Genomic DNA, 24098 nt, shown 5'->3' with positions numbered 1-24098 from the left:
ATATTTATTATATTATATAAAAAAAATATTATGATATAATACAATTACAACTTTGTAAATTTTGCATGTTTTTATATGTATAGTCAATAAAAGAAACACGATAAAATTATTCGAGATTTCATTGGTACAGAATAGAATTTGTTTCGCGTAAACAGTTCCACAGAATTAGTCTCTGTACCTTTTTAACTTACAATAATAAAAGTAGATCGCGAGTTAAGTTTACGTTACAACATATCCGGCTTACTTAAACATAGAAATAACATAGAATAAATATTTCGTTAAAGTAAGGTTCAATACGAATTAATTAGAAGATATTCTATTCTTTACTTGCTTTTAGTGGCCCTCTATCTATTCTATTTCTCTTGTCACTTATAACCTAGAATCGATTAATACAACTTTTTTAGAAAAGATTAACTTCAAGTAAATTAAGGAATTAAAAAAATATATGGATGAAAGGAACGGTAAAGACTGTCTTGTGTAACTCCATAACTGTATTATTACACTACTAGGAATTGTTTCTTGAACGTCTTGAAAAATTTAACTATCAATACAAAAGATCAATAACCTCATCACATTTCGCGACGGATCATTGTCATTATCCTTAACTATCATTGTACGGTAAGTACATGTCACTCATACATCGTTAGAGCACATTGACATTAATAATTGGTCGTCAGTCTGATATATAAATGCCATTGCATATATGACTAAGCAAAATATAATTGCTCTACGACAGCTATAAGCGATAATCTCTTTCTTAATGATCAACAAGGAAAAAATCCGATTCGATCTCTTTGATTTGGTAATCATGCGAAATAATTATCGATATTTCGTGACATCGAGATGAATCCACGAATAAATAATTCGCTCGACTAACTTCCATGACGATTAGTCTATTAATAGCTTGGAAACTGTCACCTAAGTACCCATAATCACAATCTGGCCTTGTCAACTACATTCCTTCCTTAACCTCGAACAATCGTAGTCACATTCTTTTTGCAATAAATAAGAAAAACTTTTGAACAACTATTACACTTGAAATTATCGTTTCATAAAATATAGTCTTTTTCGGTGTAAAAAGATAAAAAATGTGTTCCTTTAAATATAAAAAATTTCCTGCATATTTTCTATTTTAGATTTTTTATAGTTGAAGCAGATTATTTTGAAAATTAAATTTACGTATCATGTATAATGTGTGATCGCACGCATATGTAGATGGTCTCTGAATAATAATTTGTTTATGAAACAATAAATTATCAATTCTGAAATGTTTTTATCTTATTAAGATCATTCTTTTTTTTTTAATATAGGTAGTATATTTTTATACATTTTTTATATATATTAGTACTGATGAAACAAATTCATTGAAGTATGATATAGGTTTTTAGATGCATATGGGGCATTCTCTATCAAATCGAACACCCCCCTTTGTCCAAATTCAATTCAAAAAATTTCTGTCTGCACACAGAAAAATATCATTCTATTCCTAAGAAAAGTAATTATTTATTTTATTTTTCTTCTTTTAAATAACGGTTCAATAAAGAATATTTTCTTGCTAGTAGTAGCTTAAAGTGTAACACAAGTTTCAGAAATACTCAATATCGTATATTTAAAACAAGAATTTATTCTCTTTTAAAGTATTGTATATTATAAAATTTTATCGAAGAAAAGTCAGATTTGATTAACTTGAATATTTAATAATATATTGATGTAAGAAAATTTATTAGATCAAAAAAATTGGTATATTTCTTTCAATTCTATACAACAGATTTAGGAAAAGCGAAATATAGTTTAGAAATTTTTTTCTTGTTTGAAATAAATTCAATTTTCAATTTAAGCAAATATTTATTTTGGAACTAAATTGTAAACATGATCTTTATATTATTCAGTAATGATATCTTTTCATGTACTATTTATCTTAATTATTTTGAATTAATAAATACCAGCGTATTTCGTTTCCATGTAATCTCCTCAAATATTAATAATATGAAACTGTCATCATGAAATTAAGATTTACAGTAGAAGATATTGGCAGCGACTCGATTACAAGTGTGCGATTAGCTCAGTGTAAATGTATTAGGCTTACTAAGTCGTTCTAGGAATCGTAGGTTCAAATCTTGCCGGCGATGCATTTTTTCAATAATTAATTGTAGTTAATAAGACAGAATATATGAGTGTCCAAAACAGTAAAAATATAAATTGGATAAATAAAAAATAATAATAAATACAAAAAATTTTTTTTTCATTAAGATATAACCGTAATTTTCTTATTACAAGTAAATATGATTTAAGCAAAGGAAGAATTCTTCTTAAGAAAAAAAGAAATCTTTGTTAAAACATATAGTTTTCTTCCATCTGGATTCTAGATAATAAGTAAATTGAATTTTTTATTTAATTTAATATTTTTGATTAAAGTATTACATTTTTTCTAGAATTCAATATACATATTTTGAATAAATTGGATACTTGTGATAAATTTATAATAGATTTGCGGATATATGAACTTTTTGAAATACTTTTGAAATACTTGGAACAAGTCATTATTACTTGCGTACAGTATATATTTTTCTATGTGTGGATTTAAATTGTAGGTATACACATGTTTACTTTCTTTAATACTTTTGTTGGAAATTTAATATGGTGAATTTAACTGATGGCTGGCTGTAGTTCATGAAGTACTGATTGAGAAGAAAAGTGTTATAAATATCTAAAAATTTTAAGTTTATTAGATTAAAATTGTATGCGAGTTATTATAGCAATCATTTTTCTGGAAAATACTATTTCGAGAAAAATGCGATTTATGTATTTTTCTCAAAAGTATCAGTCTCAACAGTATCAGTGCGCTCCTTGCTCTGATAAAGTGAAAGGCAAGGTTCACGAAACGTTGACATTAGCAATAATTAGCAATGAATCACGACATGGCGATAATCCGCAATCCCTTTGACATCTTTGAACATTTTTCTTTCTTGGCTGATGTTCATAAAATTGGACGAATCTTAGCCCATTTGAGTAATGATTTAAGCATTCTCAATCGGTATTTCATGAACAATAGCGGTCATGTTAGGCCCGTCGTATTGAATTTCGAAAAAGGCCAGTGCACTAAAGAAAGTAGACATCAACCTGTAATTTAAGCCTAAAAAAATTTTTTAGTTGAACTGAATTTTGGACAGAAGGGGTGTCCGATTTGATAGAGAATGTCCTAAATGTATGTAACGTAAATGCATTTACATGGGCATAAGACATTTATATCTCAACCTATACATTTTTTTTTTCGAAATTGTAATCATCTAATTTAATTCATATTAACGATTATGAAATTAATATGCAGAATAAAACTTATACTTTGTCTACATATAATTATGTAAACTATTTTTATTTGTTTATTGGATTAATTTCATATTGTGCGCGCTTTTGATGCAAGGTCTCATTACTATTGTCACCATTACACATGCCATCTTATATCCTTCAACACCGCAGGGTACAATGCATCGTTAAGAACGCATCGAAAGCAAACGGGTGCTTTAATGGTAACAGAAATTCTCTATTAACTCAATTACCTACCAAAGTAACTTTCCCATTATAGGAAACACAACACGTGCTACGCGCTTTTTTTATAGTAAAAGAAAATAGTTACTTCTTTTAAATAGAATCACCAGAAAGATGACATGGAAATCAAATCTTTTGTAATTGTCTTCTTCACTAATATACATATAAACTTTTGACCATGATTATTTTCAAGAATCAAATTTTATTAATTATTAATCATTGAGAGAAGAGATTTTGTTAATTTAACGAGCCATTAGTACCTTGAAGTGATCGGTAAATATGTGATAACAAATTGGTTTATTGTGATTGCTGCTAGTTTGCTATATCAACTAATTAGTAATAGAAATGAACTATATAGACTTGATCTTATCTTTTGAATAGATTTTAAGATCGTTTACATAAGAAATCATAGATGATCATGGGATTTTTTAAGTCATAGGAAACTTACCAACCACATTCAAATATAGGGAGAATACTTGAATGGAATTAGTCAATTTTTTACGATTTGAGACCGTCTACGACTTATATATATATATATATATATATATATATATATGAGCTTTTTATTTGCTAGCGATACACTGAAAGAAAAGATTGGTTGTTGCAACAATTTAAATAGTAAAATATGGCATAACATTTCTATATGGCTGCAGCAATCAGTTTTTGGTTGTAGCAGCAAATTTTTAGTTGTTAGCTTATTCGCAATGTCAGTATATGCTGCTACATATTTTACTATCTAAATTGTTGCAGCAACCAATCTTTTTTTTCATTGATGAATGAGAAATAATTAATTTGCAATTGTAACTAATCGATCGTTTTCTTAACATCACGTTTGTTTCTCCTTGATTTGTTCCTATAACAAAATCATTTCTCTCAGTAATTCTTATTTTCTCAGGAATCATTAATTTTATTTTTAATAGTTTTCTTAATCTCTTAAAAAACGAGAAAATATTTATTGAAATAATAAGATCTATGGAATGATTTCATCAATTATATTACTTTACATGAAAAGTTTCATTATATTTTTTATATTTTGCTATGGATTTTGCTATATCATAGCGATGTGTATAATGCTATAAAATCTAAAGAAAGCCTTATGTTTTCTACAGTTATTATTTATTTTTTTACACATTGCTATTACATATTTGTTTATGTAACGCATAAAAAAATAATATCTCAGATATTACACTTCTATAATCCCACAAGTATAAAACATTCATTAATTTGTCATTTAATCATGTATAATATTATCTAATTTGCAGCTGATATTTTGAACTTTGTTCGTATATATAAAAAGACTACAAACAAAATAATTTTGCCATAAATAAATACACGCAGAACAACAATGAGCATAAATTTAAATTATCGAAGTCACAGTACAATTATTCGAGAGAAGTTATAAAACGTGATATGCTTTGAAAGCTTACCAAACTTATATTAACGGAGTTTGAAGGAATTCATGAAGTGATGATGGATTGACTCTATGAGCCAAGATAAATATAATGTTGTTAAGCCTGTATTTTCGGACGATATATATTTTTTATGTATATTGTAACAAAAAAATCATATTTAAGCGTATTAGAGAGTTTTTAATCTAAAATACATAGACAACTTATTTCATCAAAAAATATATTAAGAAATATTTAAATATGTTAATCAGTGAGTGTTTTTTCTTAAGTACCATATTTAGATCTTAAGTACTAAATGAAAAAACGATTGTTTCCCAACCGCGATAGATCGTGCAATTTCTCCAACAAATATTTTATTATACATAGGCTGCTGGAAAAGTTTCTGCAAACAATATGAAAAGAAACATGTAAAATTCGGTAAATGGTTTTATTGTTTTTCAAAGTATTCACCTTTAAGATCGATACATTTTTGCATACACTCGAACCAATTTTCGAAGCATTTTTTCCACTCTAAGGCTATAATCTCAGAAATCATCATTCTGTACGAAATGTTTCAACAGCTGCTTCAGGCGACTCAAATCGCTTACCACGCATTTTATTTTTAATGTTTGGTAACAAAAAGAAGTCATTAGATGATAAATCAGGTGAATACGGACAATGAGTCATCAATTCGACATTATTACTGGATAAAAAATCAACGGTTTGACGTGCTGTATGACAGCTGGCGTTGTCATGATGAAGGATGATGCGACGATTTCGGTTTGTTCTACGCAATTCATTTATGACTTCTGGCAAACAAATTGTTATATACCAATCAATATTTACAGTCCTTCGATCCTCTAAAGCCACGGTTGTCACATGTCCAGTATAACCGAAAAAACAAGCAATCATTTACTTGGTAGCACTGCGTGAACGAACAATTTTTGTTGGTTTCGGTTTATTTTGAAATACCCAAACAGTGGATTGTTGTTTACTTTCGGGCTCATACGAATAGATTCATGTTTCGTCCCCAGTAACGATGTTGTAGACCAAATTTGACCGACCTCGGTTGAATTTCTTGAGCATTTTTTTGCTCCATTTAACACGAACCTGTTTTTGAGCTTCGGTCAAATTGTGTGGGATCCAACGACTGCAAAGTTTCCGTAAGCTCAAGTGATCATGCAAAATCGTATGTATTGCTTTCATGTCAATGCCTAAGGATGCCTGAATCTCGGTATGTTATATGCCGGTCTCGCTCAATCATTTTACGCACAGCATCAACATTAGTGGCAACAACAGACGTGGATGGACGACCTTCACGGAATTCATCACTAAGAAAGATACGTCCACGCTGGAATTCGGCAAACCAATTATAAACAGTCCTATTGGATGATGTTTCATCCCCAAAAGTCAAATGAAGTCGATCGATGCATTGTTTCGGAGTTAGATTACATTTGTAATAATAAAAAATCATTGCCCGAAAATTTTTACACGAAATTTCCATTTTCTTATAAAATAACTTCTTTTAAAATACTATACAAACAAAACTAGTTGGCTTGAGTACAAACTGTCAATTGAATTATAGGTTAAAAACGTCTAATTTTACGGATATGATAGTAGCAGAACGTTGGCGCCACTGGAAGTACTAAATTGCAGAAACTTTTCTAGCAGCCTACGTAGTAATAAAATATATTAGTAAAGAGACTGAATAGCATGTTTATTGCGTGGATATAAGTATCCTCTATGGAGAGTGATTATGGGTGATTATGGGCGCGGCTAACGCGACGAAAGCACGTCTCGTGTATATTCTTTTATAAATCGAACGGATTTCGTAAAAAATATGGGATCACATTTTTTATTTGTTTCAAACTTTTTTTACGCGTTTTCTATATAAAATAAGCCGTCACGTATTTTGGCAATTTTTTTTAGTCAATATTTTCTAAAATACCGAAGATTAAAGTTTTAAAAGCTCATCGATTATGCACTTCTTAAAATCGCAATAACTTCACTTTTATTTATCTTACAGAATCCAAATTATGCTCATTTTAAGGCTAAAAGGAATTATCTACATTTACGTATTTATTATTGCTATAATTGTTGTTAAATTATGATTATTATAAACAATTAAATAATTAAAATATTTAAAGTTTTATTACTGCTCAAGGCCACTAAAGTAAAAATTAAAAAAAATACCATCATATTCCTCATTAAATTTTTTATAGAAATAATATTTTTTTAAAATGGTCATTTGATATTGTCTGCGTGGAAGAAAATTTTCGCGGCGCGGCAGCGAGCGACGTGACGGACGGGCGCTGCATAGTGGTACCGATCTGAATATAGGCGATCGAAAATAAAACTTTCAACTTTTTCATTGAAAACTAAATTTCTTGTAAAAATAATCTCTATTTATATTAGTGTGTAAAATTTTAGAAGTAACAATATTTTTCTTAAAAGAAAATATAAAGTTATAATTAAATAAAATTTGAAAAAGATGTTTTATCTTCCTACTGTTAAATTAATGAAATAATCAATACGTCATTGAATAAGATATTTTAAACTAATAATATGCAAATTAAATTATTCTTTTAAAGTTAAATTGCTATTAAATTTAATTGCTATTTAATTTAGTTCTAAATAATTACTTTAATAAAAACAATTAATTTTTTTATAATAAACATAAAATTTAACTTTACAAAAAAAGGAATCAAAAAGAACTCACAAATGAGGATGCATTAAACACATTAAATAATGATTTTTTAATTTCTTTATAGTGGATCTGCAGAGACATGTAGAAGTAAGAATTATTATTCTTATGTACACTAACACGTAAAAAAAATGACAAAGCAAAAACCTTTTTTGCTTTAATGTTGAATAACGGTGAAAAAAAATCATACAGAGGTCTATAAAAAAGCAAACTAAAATTCCAATTTGCTTTTTTCGAAAGTAACCAATTTCGAAAGTAGAGATTTCAAGTTTTAAAAAGCTTTTTTAAATATCTCGCTATGATGATTTTTCACTACATTATTGCTATTTAAAAATATTAACAATTTGTGCAAAAATTTAGTGTACATAAAAACGGGCCACTAAATTGTTGCACAAATTTTTAATATTTTTAAATAGCAATAATCTAGTGAAAAATAATCGTAGCAAGATGTTTAAAGAAGCCATTTAAAGCTTGAAATCTCTATTTTCGAAATTGGTATTGATATTTCAATCTGACTGATCCTATATGGAGCTATACAGACACAAATGGATACTCGTCAAATGTGAAAATTTTGTACAAACTTTACAAATGTCTATGGTGTGAAGTAAAAATGCAGTTTAAAATAATCGAAAGTGTGAATCTTTATCTTCAATTGATTATTTCATTAATTTAACCGTAGGAAGATAAAGTATCTTTTTTGAATTTTATTGTTAATTATAACTTTATATTTTTTTAAGGAAAAATATTGTTACTTCTAAAATTTTACACACTAAATAGAGATTATTTTACAAGAAATTTATTTTTCAATGAAAATATTGAAAATTTTATTTTTCATATTCAGATGGTACCACTGTGCGCTGGCCGCTGAGTCCGTTTGTTACCGTCGTAATGTACGTTAGTAAGTGTGCAAAAGCCTAAAGAAATTTAAAAAAATATATGAAGACGCTCGTATTATGTGAAAAAATAATTAAATATAAACAAGGTCAATACTCGAGCCTTTTAAAGTTGAAGCATACTACACACAATTAAATCATATAAGGAATGATTTATATATTAATTTCAAAAAAATACATATAATACATTTCGGACCACAGGTCCCTCTTCAGTTAGAAAATTAAATATACAAGATTTATGCGCTATCATATGCACATAATCTTAATTTTTGCGCTGCAACTTTTAAGGCACTTCCCTCTTGGAGTGAACAATCATATTCACCCTAAGTCGTTTAAAATTGCCAAATTAAATACTCTGACTACGCAAAATAATTCTCTGATTTATGCGCTACTATTTCCAAGTATTTTCGATTTTTGCGCTGCAACCCTTAAAGCATTTACCTTTGGAGCGAACAGTCATATTCACTCCTAAATCATTTAAAATTGCAAAATTACGCTATCTAACTATGCACAATATATCTTTAATTTATGCGCTATTATTTCCAAACAATTTCGCAACTGAAAATAGCGTATAAATCTTTTTTTTCAGGTTTTTCTTTAACTCAATCGGAAGCACATTCTTGTGGACTTTAATAAATTTATTCATTTTAAAGATATATTATACATAGTTAGCGTAATTTTGCAATTTTAAAGATAAGTATGACTGTTTGCTTTAAGAGGGAAGTACCTTAAGGGTTGCAGCGCAAAAATCGAAAATGCTTGGAAATAGTAGCGCATAAATCAGAGAATTATTTTGCATAGTCAGAGTATTTAATTTTGCAATTTTAAATGACTTAGGGGTGAATAAATCTGTTTACTTCAAGAAGGAAGTGCCTTAAGAATAGAGCAAAAATTAATATGCACTGTGTGCATATGATAGCGCATAAATAGCGCATAAATCCTGTGTGTTTAATTTTCCAAATCGATTGTTTTTAACGGGTGGAGCGAGGGCTGACTGACTGCCTACTTAGTCCCCTACAAAAAATTTTTTTTTTAGCTAAATGGAATGAATGTAAAATTTTTTTCTCGCGAATAGCGCATAAATAACACATTATTACATAATTTTTTCATTAAGATTTGGTTAAGTGTGGGGGGGGAGTAGCTAGGCAGGCATTCATTTTGATATACATATATGCGCGCGCGCGCGCGCGCGCGTGTGTGTGTGTGTGTGTGTGTGTGTGTGTACTAATTCTGATTTTTAAAAACAGACTTTACAAGAAAACAGGAGATCCATATCAGACGCGTCTACGTTTTCACGGCTCAAATTCGAATGTGAAAAATCGTTTGGTAGGACAAACAAAGAAATTTTGATTTATTTATTTTGTTTTTATGAACATACTCTAATAACGCAAGATATGATTTGTCCAGATTCTCAGTGTATTTTTGCGAATTTATCCCCTCTATTTACTCTTTTATGTGTAACATTTCAGATATTCTTCTTTTATTATAATTATTCTCTATATCTAGAATTTATAGCCGAATAGTTTGGCGAGACTGAAAGAAAAAACATTAGTTCGATTAATATGAAGATAACATTTTACTATCGTTATGTTAATGACATCATTCTGACTGCTCCTATTGACAAAGTTGATGACATTCTTACTACATTTAATAGTTTCCATGGCAGATTGTAATTTACGGTTGAGATTGAAGAGGAAGATTGTCTGAGTTTTCTCGACCTTCTAATAAAAATTGAAAAATATAAAATTATCATAGATTGATTCCACAAAAAGACATATTCAGACCATTATCTTTCATTTTTCTTCAACCATTCTATATATCATAAAATCGATGCCATTTTCAGTTTAGTCGACAGAAGTATTCTTCTCTCACTCCTACCTCTATATCACCAAAAGAATTTAGAGTTAATAATTAACACACTTATAGACAATTCTTGATAGTTCTTTAAGTTTTATTTTTAACAATATAAATAAAAAAAGAATTAAATATTTAATTGAGTTTTTATAAATTAAGTTTACATAAAGATAAAATTAAGAATGATGTCAACAATTTTGATTCCAATTTAAAAAAAAAAGTTTTTTTGTTTTACCGTTCATTCTAAATTTATTAACCATCACGTCTTTCATCAATAAGTTCACATTCACAATAGGATACAGATGTTTAAATAAACTAAATTTGTTCATTAAAGTACATAAAAATTGATTAAACAAACCTCAGAACGTTATGTATAAAATAAAGTGCAATGATTGTAAGACAGACAAAAAGACAACTAGGTACACGAATGAATAAACATAAAAATACATGATCCGTCTAGACACTCAGTCATCACACAATATATTTTAGAGAATAACCATAATTTTGATTGGGGAGGCATAAAAAGTTTGGATATAGAAAATAATTATAATAAAAGAAGAATATTTGAAGTGTTACACATAAAAGAGCAAAAATCCATCTTCGTCAAATAGAGGGGATAAATTCAAAAAGACACTGAGATTTTGGACGAATCATCTCTTGCATTAGAGTTCATAAAAACAAAAACAAATAAATCAGAGTTCCATTGTCTATCCTACCAAACGATTTTTCACATTTGAATTTGAGCCGTAAAAGCGTAGACGCGTCTGATATAGCGTTTCTTGTTCTTTCGTAAATTTTTTAAAATCAGAATTAGTACACATATATATTGAAATAATACAAGATGTATCTGACTTTAAAATAGATCAATTCTCAAAAAGCTTTATCAAGTCATTAAATCTCACATAGCAACAAAGGATCAGTGACTGCATTGAACAAAGAGACAAAAAGAGATACATGGACATCACGTTACCTCGTGCACTCAGATCAGAAAGAAAAAATTCTATTGGCATACTTTTTTGACTACACTTTTTATCGATATGACTTTTCATACACATGACGGCAACCAGTAAGGAAGAAAATTACATTGCGACATTCAACTGTGCTTTACGTCCATTATTAACAGCTCACCAACTCATGTAAATCTTGTCATCATTATATTAATATCTTAATTAACTGAAGAGCGAACGATGATTCCGAAACGTATTATATGTATTTTTCTGAAATTTATATATAAGTCATTTCTTATATGGTTTAATTGTGTGTAGTATGCTTCAAAAGGCTCGATTATTGACTTTGTTTATATTAAATTTAAAAAGACAATCAATTTTTATTTATCATTTGGTAAAATAATAGTTATAATAAAATTATTAACATGATTGATGATATTTCGATAATAATATACATATAATAATAACAATAATAACAATGTGAATAAAATAAAATAAAGAAAATAAATGATTGCGGGCATAATACGACCATATGTTTAATGAACCGAAAATAAGGAAAGAAATGTGTGTTGATATTACTTTAAAGAGGTGCATAACTAAATTCAAAATGAATGAATAATGTAAATTATTTATTAAACATTATTTTATTATGTGTTATGTTTTATATTTATTGTTTCATGATATTTACATTTGTATTAATTTGGAATAAAAAATATTTTACTAGTAATTTATTTTTACTTAGTGGTATTATACAGTGAAAAGTAAATTGCTAGCAAAATATTTTTTATTACACGAAAGTACAAATGTAAATATTATAACAACATTTGTTTTCTTTATTTTATTCACATTATCATTGTTATTATTACATATTCTTATCAAAATATCATCAATCATATTAATGACCTCTGTTACACGACTGACGGTATGCTTAATCGGATTTTATAATATTCGTAGTTATAAAATTGACCAATCATAGCTGTTTCTCGGAAGAATGGAACGACTGTGATTGGTCAATATTTTCATAACTACTATTATTAAACTCGATTAAGGGTGCCATGTAAATGTAGTCAATAACAATTTTATTATAATCACTATTTTATCGAATTATAATAAATGAAAATCGATTATTTTTTTAATAAAGATAAAATCTTTTTAATTTTTCATGGTGGCACTTCGAAAAAAACCACACGATAATTATTCTGGTAAAATGACCCCACCTATCTTTAAAGTATTAAAATCAATTATTAGTTCCAATAATTTAAAAAAATTATGGTATATAATTTTATCTTTAAGAAAATAGTACAATGATGTTTTAGTGAAAAATTTAATTTTAACACTAAAAAAAATTGTAAACATGTTAAGTTCGGAAAGATGTGCTTTTTTACTTAAAAATTTTTATTTTCAAATGCAATTTTAATCTAGTACTCATGAGATGATGTACTTTAAAAAAAAATAGTATAGTTACAAGCGTTTCAAAAAAGGTACTTATTTTGGAGGTAGAAGATGATTTTTAGGTGTAAAAAAGATGTTAAATTCGGTCAAGATGCTATTTATTATTGGTTTAATTTAAATTATTATTAATGTAAAAATTACTATTATTATTGTTATTAATACTGAAGGTAAATATAAATGAAAAACGTAAAATACAAAAAATACATAGAAAACGTTACTCTTTGCAATTTCAGTACACAAATAGAGTCTGCTCTCTAAATCTGAATCAGTGGATAATCACTGATTCAATGCCAAATATGCCAATATTAATTAATGAATAAAATATATTATCCCTAACTTATAACGAACCTTGCTTCAGTATATAGGGTAACTCCGGCAAATACGCTGTGCTAAAATTTATGCCGCAGATCTCAGAAAAAAATAAAAGAAGTGGAGGTAATTTTTTTGCAATTACTCTGTTACATGCCTTTATGTTAGTATTGTGTTATGATTTTAGTTTCTTACTGTTAATATTAATGAAATTATTGTGAATTGAATCGATTTGTCACTGTAAGTAGCGTCATTATAAATTATAATCTACATGACTGTAGGGCGCGTAAAAGACTTAGTGATTATTTCGTGATATATAAGTGTAGAGGAATAGTAAAGCATTGTATAGAAAAATACAAGTGTTTTATTCTTGTATTCTTTGTTTAATTTATTGTCTCATATTGCCCATCTGTTTGAAATATATGGCGATATATTTTTAGTGGGCGGAATTTATACTCAAAACATACAAAGTGCTCAGATTGGATTCAGTGCACTAAATGCAATAAACACATTACATAAAATATGTTACATAAAATATGTAATAACACTTGTAATATATGTAGGAAGAATGTAATTATTATTTATTACTTTATATACATATTTATCATTCTTATTCCTTAATAAAACTGTAAACATATTTTACATCTTATTTATAAGCATTATTTGTAAACTTTTTATGAGCCGTATCCCCCTCTCCCTATGAATAGCCGTATATCCCATTCCTATGGGATATATGGTAAAAATGCAAGGGTTTCAAGAAGTTTTTTTTTAATACGGAAAATAAGTATTTCGGATTTTTAATATTTTTTTCCATAGTAGTAGACAGTACAAAGTTTTTACTAATATAGTTCATTTATCTTAAAATGAGTAAATAATACTTAATAAATTAAGTTTTTGTCAGGTGCGGCGTATATACTGGAATTACCCTAAGTGTAGCGCATTTAATGTATATGGTATTGTAAGACTGGAATTACAATGTGCTAAAACGTGTAACTATACAGAGTGTCTCAGTAACTCTGTTACAAGGCAATATCTCCGTTAATGATACGCGAATGATATTAATTAATTATCGTTAATGATACGCGAAACTACCTAAGGAAGAAATTGTTTGTTCGAAGGGATACACATGGTGGAAATTATTTCTTTCTCAATGTCATATTTTGAAAGCCTTCAAGATTATTGATATTTTTTTAAATAGGACTATATATTTTTATCATTATAGAGTAATAGCTGAGGTCAAGACGAATCTCATGGCCTATAATACCATGACCTTTCATGTGACCTTGAGAATGAAAAATTCAGAAATTTTGAGGAATGGGTGCGAATAATGAAATAAGTACAATAGAAAGTTTGAATAAGAAAATTTATTGTAATAAATGTTCAAAAATGTTTCCATGGACTTCTAAACATTTGTTAATTTGAGTATTAAACCGACGTCAGACTTCCTCTTCCTATCCATTTAATTGGATATTTAATGCATTGCGAGAAGAACGAGCTTAATATAGCGGTGCACCGTCTTATTGAAACCACAACCAGACGTAAGGATAGAGGAACATCTAATAATGACGAAAGTGTATTAAGCCAGAAATTTGTGTACGTATTGCCATTAAGAGTTGTGTAAAAAAAATGTGGTCCAATTAGATAGTCACCCAAATACCACACCATACATTTAATGACGGTGTTGAAACTGCACAGTTTGCATCCACCTAGAATTTACTGGAGACTAGTAATGCATATTGTGTCGATTCACAGTTCCAATATTATTAAATGTAGCTTCGTCTGAAAAAAGCATTTTCGATAGGAATGCATCATTCTGAATTGATTTTTCTTGTATCCAATTACAAAAATTCACCCTCTGGATAAAATCGTTTCCAGTCATTTCTTGATGTAAAGAGATGTGATATGGGTGCATCTTATTATGTAAAATCCTTGAAATAGAAGATTTACCAATACCACTATCTCAACTTAATTGTCTAGTAGATAGGTGTGAATTTATTGCAATTGCTGCCAAAACATTGAAAGCATTATTATTATTTATTAGGACGTATTTTTTCTTGTTTTTATTTTGGTGGCCTTTAATAGTAGCTTTTAATAATGATTTTTAATATTTTATTTGTTTATAATAATCATAATTTAATAACAGTTATAGTAATAATAAATACGTAAATGTAGATAATTCTTTTATATATATTTGAAATAATCACAATTTAGACTCTGTATGAATAGAAGTGAAGTTTTATCGCGATTTTAAGAAATACATGAACGGCGAGTTTTAAAAACCTTCCGTATTTTTGAAAATATTGACAAAAAAAATTGCCAAAATACGTATCGGCTTATTTTATATAGAAAACGCGTAAAAAATTTTGTAGTAAATTAAAAATGTTACCCCCCATATTAAATGCTCGATTTGTAAAAGAATATCTCATATTGAATCTATTACGAGAGGCGCTATTTTTTACAGAGAGGAAAAATGAAATACTTTGTATATACACAATTATTGTATATACCGTATTATTGGATATAGGATTGCATAACGAGCGGTTGCCTATCGAGACATAATAAATTAAAATAAGTTTTAAATCCATCACTGATGTCGTTTGTAATTTTATAACGGCGGTTCCATTAAATGGTTTTATAAATAAAATCATGATAATAATTTTTTATTTAATTTTTTTATTTTTAAAAGCAAAAGCAAAAGTGATCATTTTTGTTTCAACGTTCAATAACTCGGTAAAAAAAAAATCGTGCAACGTTCAATAAAAAGCAAATTAAAGATTCACTCTTTTCGATTGCTATAAATTGCAATTTTATGATTTTTACTTCATGTAAAAATAGACCGTAGACCTTTGTAAAAATTTTAGCGGATATCCATTTGTGTCCACATTGTAAAGGATCAGTCAGATTGAAATATCAATCATTAATTTCAAAAACAAAAGTTTTAAGCTCTCAAATGCTTTTTTAATTTTTTATCTACGACGATTTTTCATTAAGTTACGGTGTTTTGAATATTGCACCATTTTGAGCATGTTCGAAAGTATTTTCTATTTTTTGTTGAGTAGTATATAATATCGCTGACTTCAAATAATTAATCTTAGAATTTTAGAACGAACAAATAAAAAACATAGGTTTGAAATTTGTAAATATTTAAAGCATATGCTTTAATCTATTAATATTCTTTTATGTAAAATTTTCACGTAAAGGAATATGATATAAACAAATTATATCTTTAAAATAATGTTAACGGACTCGCACACACTTTCCGTAACAGGAATCGTAAGAATTAGCCAATTAACAATTTTCGAAAATTTTCATCTCTGATTGGTTAACTTTTACGGAACATTTTACGATTACTGTTACGGAAAGTGTGTGCAGACCTTATTTAATTTTTAAAATAATGCAATTTAATTTTTATATTATACGAAGTTTGTATTATATATTGTGTTTCTAAGATATTAAATAGAGTTGATATTAAATAGAGTTGGATTTTTAAATTAATAACAATTAAACTATTATATCGCACATTAAACTTATTCATTAACTCGGAATGTCACTGGAATGTGTTAATTCGGAAACCAAATATCAAGGAAGATCATAAGGAGATGCAATACGTTATTCCATCATAGCTTATTATCTCACCTTCACCCTCCGAGCATCAGCTTGCGCCACCAATTAGTCACGTATACAACGTATACAACGATGTTACAACATCATTAATTTGCTTCAATTCTCCAATTTGCCGATTCCTCTTTCTCGTTTCCATTCCTCTGTGCATTCAATTTTATTATGAAATATAACGTGCGCGTAAATAACGATCCCATATTCCTGCATTATTATATTTAATCGTGCGAGGGTAAAGAAAAATGGAAAAAAAACATCCCATCGCGTTACAGACTGTCCGCAGTCCGAGTATAAACGTGAGATCAATGCCTTATTTCTCAGACTCCCCGGTATCCCTCGGATCAGCAGGCTCGCCGCAGGGGAACCCGACGACGGACGCACCTTCACCCATAAACTTTCCTGCTCCAGGGGAGAGTATGGCCGACACCTCAACTCTGTCGCCGGAAACGAACATGCCGAGCTCGCCGGGCTGCCAGATCAGAGTGACGAGCGAGTATAACCTGCTGGGCAGTCCGAGTCCAGGACCACCACGAGGAGACTCTCTTCGTGGTATCAGCAGCGGTAATGGCGGAGGTGGAAGAGGAAACGGTCAAGAAGGTCGCGACGCGGGATGCTCGGATCGTGCGTCGCCTGACTCGGTTTTCCCGGATGCCGGTCCGATGATGAGCTTCAGAGTCTCCGATGAGCAGCAACAGCAACATCAGCAATCACAGCAACAGCAACAACATCAACGCTCCATCACCCCTGTACAGATCAAAACATCGCCGTACTCGCCAATTCCAGCGGTCTCGTCGACTCCGATTACCCAAGATGCCTCCTCGAGGAGTGACAGCCCGGACTTAAAGGGCGACCTATCGTCCGTCCAGACTAAGGAAGAATCCGACAATTCGGTCTTCGACGGAGGTGGGGGCGGTAGTAGTGGCGGTGGCAGTGGTATCGGTGGTCGTTCGGAAGCCTCCAACCAACCTAGTCACCGGAATAGCCCGTCATCTCAATTCAACCTGAACCTGAACATTAGTCCCGGCGCAGTTGGTTCGGCTAGACCACACGGATCCCTGCAACAGCAACACTCACCACCGGCGCCACCAAGATCACGCGCACCCCCGGTACCACCACATCTGTTGGTGGCTCATCATCAATTTTGGTCTCAGAACACTACTAGCGTACAGGGATTCGCTACGCAGAGGCTACTCAACGGTGTCATCAGCAGCGCCGTTAGTTACGGTGGGCAGAATGCAACAACTGTCTCCACCAGTTCCAGCGGTACCAATGTCAGCTGTGTCACTACCGGCGCTACCACTACGGCAACCTCGTGTAAGTCCTGCATTTTTTACTAAATCAAATACTTCTCACATTAAATTTATTTAACGATTTATCCTTTCATACTTAATCATTAATTATTTTGAATCAGTCGCGAGGATGCATTACTCATATATAATTACTAAATATAATTTTTAAATAACATATAATATTTATAATAAAAGTACCCTTCTAACAAAGAAGTATCTAATACAAATTTCCTCCTTTCCTTCGTCATTTAGATCCAATGATCGGAAATTATTACATCTTACAATTAGTATTAGTATTAGTTATGAAAATCACAAAGAATATCCATAGAATTTAGTTTAAATCACAGTTACTTTTTGACTTAAAAAATACGGTAAATATCCCTTTTAGGTGATACCTCACCGATTTCCTTCAAATATGTTGTAGGGAAAAGTATCTTGAGTGATTCCCCACAAGAATTAAGTAGAGGAAGGCATTGGCTTAAGAAATATAGTAAATAATAGTTCTATAATATACAGAGGATTTGGCATAAGCGATTTCTACCCCACCCTACTCCCTGCTTGGGGGCGCACGATTTCCACGCGAAGCGACTCTCATCCCACCTCCCCTCTGCTTAGGGACATACAACTTCCACGCAAAGCGACTCCCACCCCATTTCCTTCCTTGCTTGGGGGTGCACAACTTCCATGCAAAACGACTCTTATCTCCCTCCTGCCAAGGAGCGCACGACTGGCACGATTCTCCGAGATTGACGATATTTATTTAGAAAGTCATATGCCCCGAAGCAGGAGGGAAGGTGCGAGTCGCTTTGCGTGGAAATCATACACCCCTAAGCAGGAGGGGAGGTGGAGTGGGAGTCGCTTCATGTGGAAGTCGAGCGCTCCGAAATAGGGAAAAGGTGGGAGAAGTGGAGTGAATGTTGCTTTGCGTGAAAAGTCGTATGCCATAGCTTTATTAAGAAACTTTAATTTGTTATATCTTCTAAATGCCGTTCCTACTTAATTCTTATGGGGAATCACAGAATACTTTGTCCTACAACATATCTAAAGAATATTAAAATCAATGAGGTGTCAAAACTGGATATTTACTAAGAATATTATTACAACAGAATAAAACACTATTTTCATTCTCTACGATTATACACGTGACAAATATAAAGTATATTTAAGATTAAAGGTAGTACAGAGGGGGAAGATCTTCAGGGGGTATTCTAGTCTAGAAGTCGAATTTTTATTCTACTTTTGCGAATTTTTTAAAAATATAATATAAAATTTTTTGAGATAAGGTTTTTTCCTATTTATTTATACATATTTTAAGTATGTCTCAGAATTTTTTTATTAAAAAGTAATTATAAATATGCACTCTATAAAATGTTAAATAAAGTGGTGAAATAAAAATAAGTTCATGGCTCCCACGATTCTAATTCTTCTGTTCATCTAAAACAAAAATAACCAAAGAAATTCTTAATTAGGATGAGATTAGCTATAGTAGGTACTAGAACGAAAATAAAAATACTGAAAAATAAAAAAATGACGTCATCGAAAATTAAGTTTCGATTTTTGCCACTTTTTTCATCAAAATGGTTGTAAAAATTACAAAAAAAAATATTTCGACTTAATCGTGATAGAGACTATAGCCATATATGCTGAAGATGTATGCATGCTCGACTCGATCGATTAACTACTTTTCGAGATATCATTTCAATTTGAAAAACGTGATTTGGAAAAAGGCGTTTTATCAAAAAAATTTTTCGTATTGATTATATAGAGATAATTTTATTTACAATCAATTAACTAATAGTGGGCCATAGAGGAAATCTTCCTCTTGCTCACAAAAATCCTGCAGAAGTTTTTTTTCTTCTCTACGACTTGTTTTTTTCTCTTTAGTGAAGTTAGTTGAGCGGTCCGAGCGAACGATACAAGCTTCATCCCGGGAGTGTGCATACATCTCCTCTGACCAATAGCCATTTCCATTACACTCATAACTTTTAAAATTGATATAATATATACGAACTCAATTAAATTTCTCACCTCTTTTTAATCCATTTTTAATATTTTGCACATAAATAAACAATTTGCGTTCGCTCGCCTCAATGTTTAAAGCCATACTAAGCTAAGAAAACAAATATTCCTTTATAGAAAACTCAAACTCGATCGTTAGACAGACTCTTTAGGCTGCTTTTTCATGCTAACGCTTGATGCTCATTTTCAACGTCACACGTTCAAAACAGGTCACTTGATTAAAATTAATACTTGGTATTCGTCAATTTTGACATAACAAGTTCGACGCTCGAATTCAGCATCGAGCATGAAAATGCAGCCTTAGAAAGATCCCACTCCAAATATACACGATCTTCTAAGAATAACGATTTTCTGATTTTAGCCGAAAAAAAAAAGTTGATTAATAATACTTTATCATGCGTGGTTCGAGCGTCGAAAACGAGCCGGAGACAGCTCCCTATTAGGTGCTTTGTTAATTTTTTCGAGCTAATTCCTTCTACAAACATATTTTCTATACTAAATACTTGCAAAATATATTTAAAAAAATCGATTTTTTTACTTACTCGACTAGAATACCCCCTTAAAAATGTAACAATTATATAAGTAGATTATTCAAGCTATTCCGGAATCATTATTATTTCAAAAATATATTCTCGGAGATATATATAAATAGCTCATAGACACCTAGCCGTCCTCGTTTAATCATGCCTGCGATCAACATTTCGTTTAAAACATGAAACATCTCGCTCCTGTTTTAATCACTCTATCTCAGATGGCACGCGACACCCCCCTCGCGCGACACTCAAAAAGTTGACTATCGCGCACGTTCCGAATGCGAAAGTTCAGTTCGCTTCCTAATCCTGATCAATACGGATCATCTATCGATATATTCGTGCTTACCGCATCTTATCCCGAATATTTAGAACGAACCATACCGAAGTTTTATCGCGTATCAACGCTGTATTTTGTTACGTAACGTTACCGATATACGCGTACCGCGAGAGCATTCAATGCACGAGAATTCCCTGAGTTTCCGGCAAGATTTGCCGGTCTCGTTGCTCGCAATACAAATTCTTTTTCATAGCTGCGAGATATTATTAAACATCGTACCAAGTGCGAGTAACATGTGCACGCACCTAACCGAACGCATCAATTCTCGGACCACGAGCATTGCCTATCGCCCACTTCGAACAAATTTTAATTCGACTCAACAATAAAATTTAAATTATTACAACAAAGAGAATCATCGTTATTACACGCCGCCTTGGTGAGCGAGCCTTCCATACAAGGTGATACCAGCGTCATACACAAAACATATTTTGGTCCTTTGAACCGGATCGTCGCCGAAGGAAAGTTATTGTTTTGCTTGACTCTCGAACGTTCCGAGTCGTGCCTTTTCCGTTGGAAATCATGTCGTCTCTCGATGAACTGATGAGTATACAAAACCAGCAGATGGGCGCCATATCTCGCACACTCACTAATTTTAAGAAGCTGGGATATGCCAAGATAACACGTACCATAAGGTGGCAACGCCTCGCAATCCTCAAGGAGACCTTTGCCAGATGCCAAGAGTTGAACTGTAAAATTACGCTAGCTGCGGACAAGAAATTGAAGACAACCCATGCATAATTCACTCAAAACTACTTCTTGATGTGTGAGGACTATTACCACGAAGCTGCCGACTACATGGCTGAGGTACTGGACGGTTACAAAGTCCGCGAATCCGCTGCACATGACGTAAGTGATTTTAATATCTCGTTCCGGTCATCGTCGCATCTTCCGAGGATCAACTTGGCGACCTTCGACGGGAGTTTGGTAAATGGGAAAGCTTTCGCGAAAAATTTAAATCGATAATTCATGATGATCAGAGTTTAACGAATGTCGAGCGCATACATTATTTGTGTAAAAGAGGATGCAAGTAACGCCCTTGACACTTCGGTAACCAATGATAATTTCACTATCGCGTGGAATATTCTCGTTTCCTGGTACGACAATAAATGTCGCCTTATTATGATACGTTTACAATCGCTTTTCAATTTACCGTCGCTCACAGAAACCTCCAACGATCTTCGCACGCTTCGCGATCAAACTAATAAAGCGATCCAAGCTCTAAGCAATCTCGGTTGCGCTACTGAATATTGGAATAATTGGCTTGTTTTTCTAGTTGCACAAAAACTCGATAAGTCATCGCGTAAAGCTAGGGAACTTAAACTCGGTGATACCATAGATTACCCGCGTTATCGCGAACTTGATAAATTTCTCGCATCTCGCATTCGCGCGTTTGACGCGATTGCACTCGCGAACGTAACAGAGAAGTCACAGACGACTTCCAAAAAAAAATCTCTGGCCTTATATAACGCATCTACTATTCCGTTCTTGTGCTCATTGTGCAAAGCGAACTATCTATTGTATCAATGTTCTATATTACTAAAGCAAACTCCATCCCAATGTTTTGAATTTATTAAAAATCAGAAACGCTGTGTAAAACTTCAGTACGAAGCATTCCGTGAAAGATTGTACAAATTTTCGCACGTGTCGACAGTATAATAAATAGCATCATACGTTGTTACATTTTGATAATTCCGTTCAGCCTGTCGACACTAACCGTCGACGTCCGCACCCACGAGTAACGAGAGTGTCACCGCCGTTGCTACGCACTTATTATCGAAAATCATAGCGCCGAGCTCCAAAATCTTGCTCGCAACCGCGCACGTGCGTTTATTCGCCTCATAAACATTGGGTCACCGTTTGCACGCTCCTTGATCAGGGATCCATATCTACGTTTATTTCCGAATTACTTGCTCAACGCTACGCCTTTCGAGAATTAATCGCTCCGTTTTCATTACCGACATTAACGAAATGCAGTCGTGCGTCACGATGTCCAAATTACGATTACTCCGACGTATCGCGACGGATGACCGCGTTTATACTTCGATTTTCATTAACGAAATATTTACCGAATCGATTCCGCGTACAATTGGAAACATGTCGCAGAACACGAACTTGCCGATCGTGACTCCATGAATTCGGATCCAATCGACATCATAATCAGTGTCGATCTATTCGGCATGCTTGTTCTCGACGGTGTTCGAAAAGGTTCTGCACATGAGTCTACCGCGCAAAATATTACTCTCGGCTGGATTCTTTCTGGACCAATAGCCTCGTTTCCGACTACTGAGTAAATTTCCGAGCGCATAACGACGTTGTTCTTGAAATTCTCGATCGCAATCTTCGTCGCTTTTGGGAAATTGAGGAAATGCCTTAGAAAGCTCCTCGGAGCTCTGAGGAGCACCAATGCGAAGAGCACATCAGAGCTACACATTCCTGTACGCCGGAGGAACGCTATATCGTCCGACTATCGTTTAAAAACGGATCACCTATCTCGATAGGCGAATCGCGTTCTATTGCTGTTTCGAGCTTTCACTGCTTGAAACAACGCTTACTTCAAGACCTAATTAACATTCCGAGTACCACGAATTTCTTGCAGAGTACGAAACACTTGATCATATGACTAAAAGTCCACCGACAGAAATTATCAAACCAGAGCAAACTTATTATATTCCGCATCACGCTGTCTTACGTGAGCAGTGCAATCACCCGCTTACGAGTTGTCTTCAACGCTTCATGCCGCACCTCAAACGGGACGTCGTTGAACGACCATATGCTCATTGGCCTTAAACTTCAGAGGGATTTAGCTACTGTCCTAATGCAATGACGCCAATACCGTTACGTGTTTACCGCCGATATCGCCAAAATGTATCGGCAAATCTTAGTTGACTCCCGGACATTGACTACCAGCGCATTGTGTGGCAACGTACCCCTGGTGAACTAATCACGGATTACCGTCTTCTCACCATTATCTACCGCCGCTTCCTACTTAACCCTTCGGGTCTTAGATCAACTAGACAATGAAGGTGCCAAATTTTTGCTTGCGGTTCCCGTCTTACGTCATCAGACATATGTTGACGATTGCGCTTTTGGTGCAGCCGATCAGATTTTTGCTCGTCAAACACACGATCAATTGATAGAATTATTAAAGAAAGGAAGCTTTCGCCTTCAAAAATGGGCAAACAGCACTACCGCTCTGTTGTCCGATCTCA

General features: G+C 32.2%; 1 protein-coding gene across 3 annotated transcripts in view; it reads left to right on the top strand.

Moving 5' to 3' along the window:
* Window positions 1–24098, top strand: part of LOC108751510 (hormone receptor 4) — a 359461-nt gene that overhangs the window by 259068 nt on the left and 76295 nt on the right. For all 3 annotated transcript variants that reach the window (XM_018491824.1, XM_018491905.1, XM_018491768.1), the window contains exon 3: window positions 17033–18025. In XM_018491824.1, the coding sequence (XP_018347326.1) occupies window positions 17033–18025 (993 nt within the window). The remainder of the gene's footprint in view (window positions 1–17032; window positions 18026–24098) is intronic.

The sequence above is a fragment of the Trachymyrmex septentrionalis genome, unplaced genomic scaffold, assembly GCF_001594115.1.
Source record: "Trachymyrmex septentrionalis isolate Tsep2-gDNA-1 unplaced genomic scaffold, Tsep1.0 scaffold1, whole genome shotgun sequence".
Taxonomy (NCBI): domain Eukaryota; kingdom Metazoa; phylum Arthropoda; class Insecta; order Hymenoptera; family Formicidae; genus Trachymyrmex; species Trachymyrmex septentrionalis.
The sequence above is the reverse complement of the archived record's forward strand: the minus strand, read 5'-3'. Positions and strand labels throughout refer to the sequence as shown.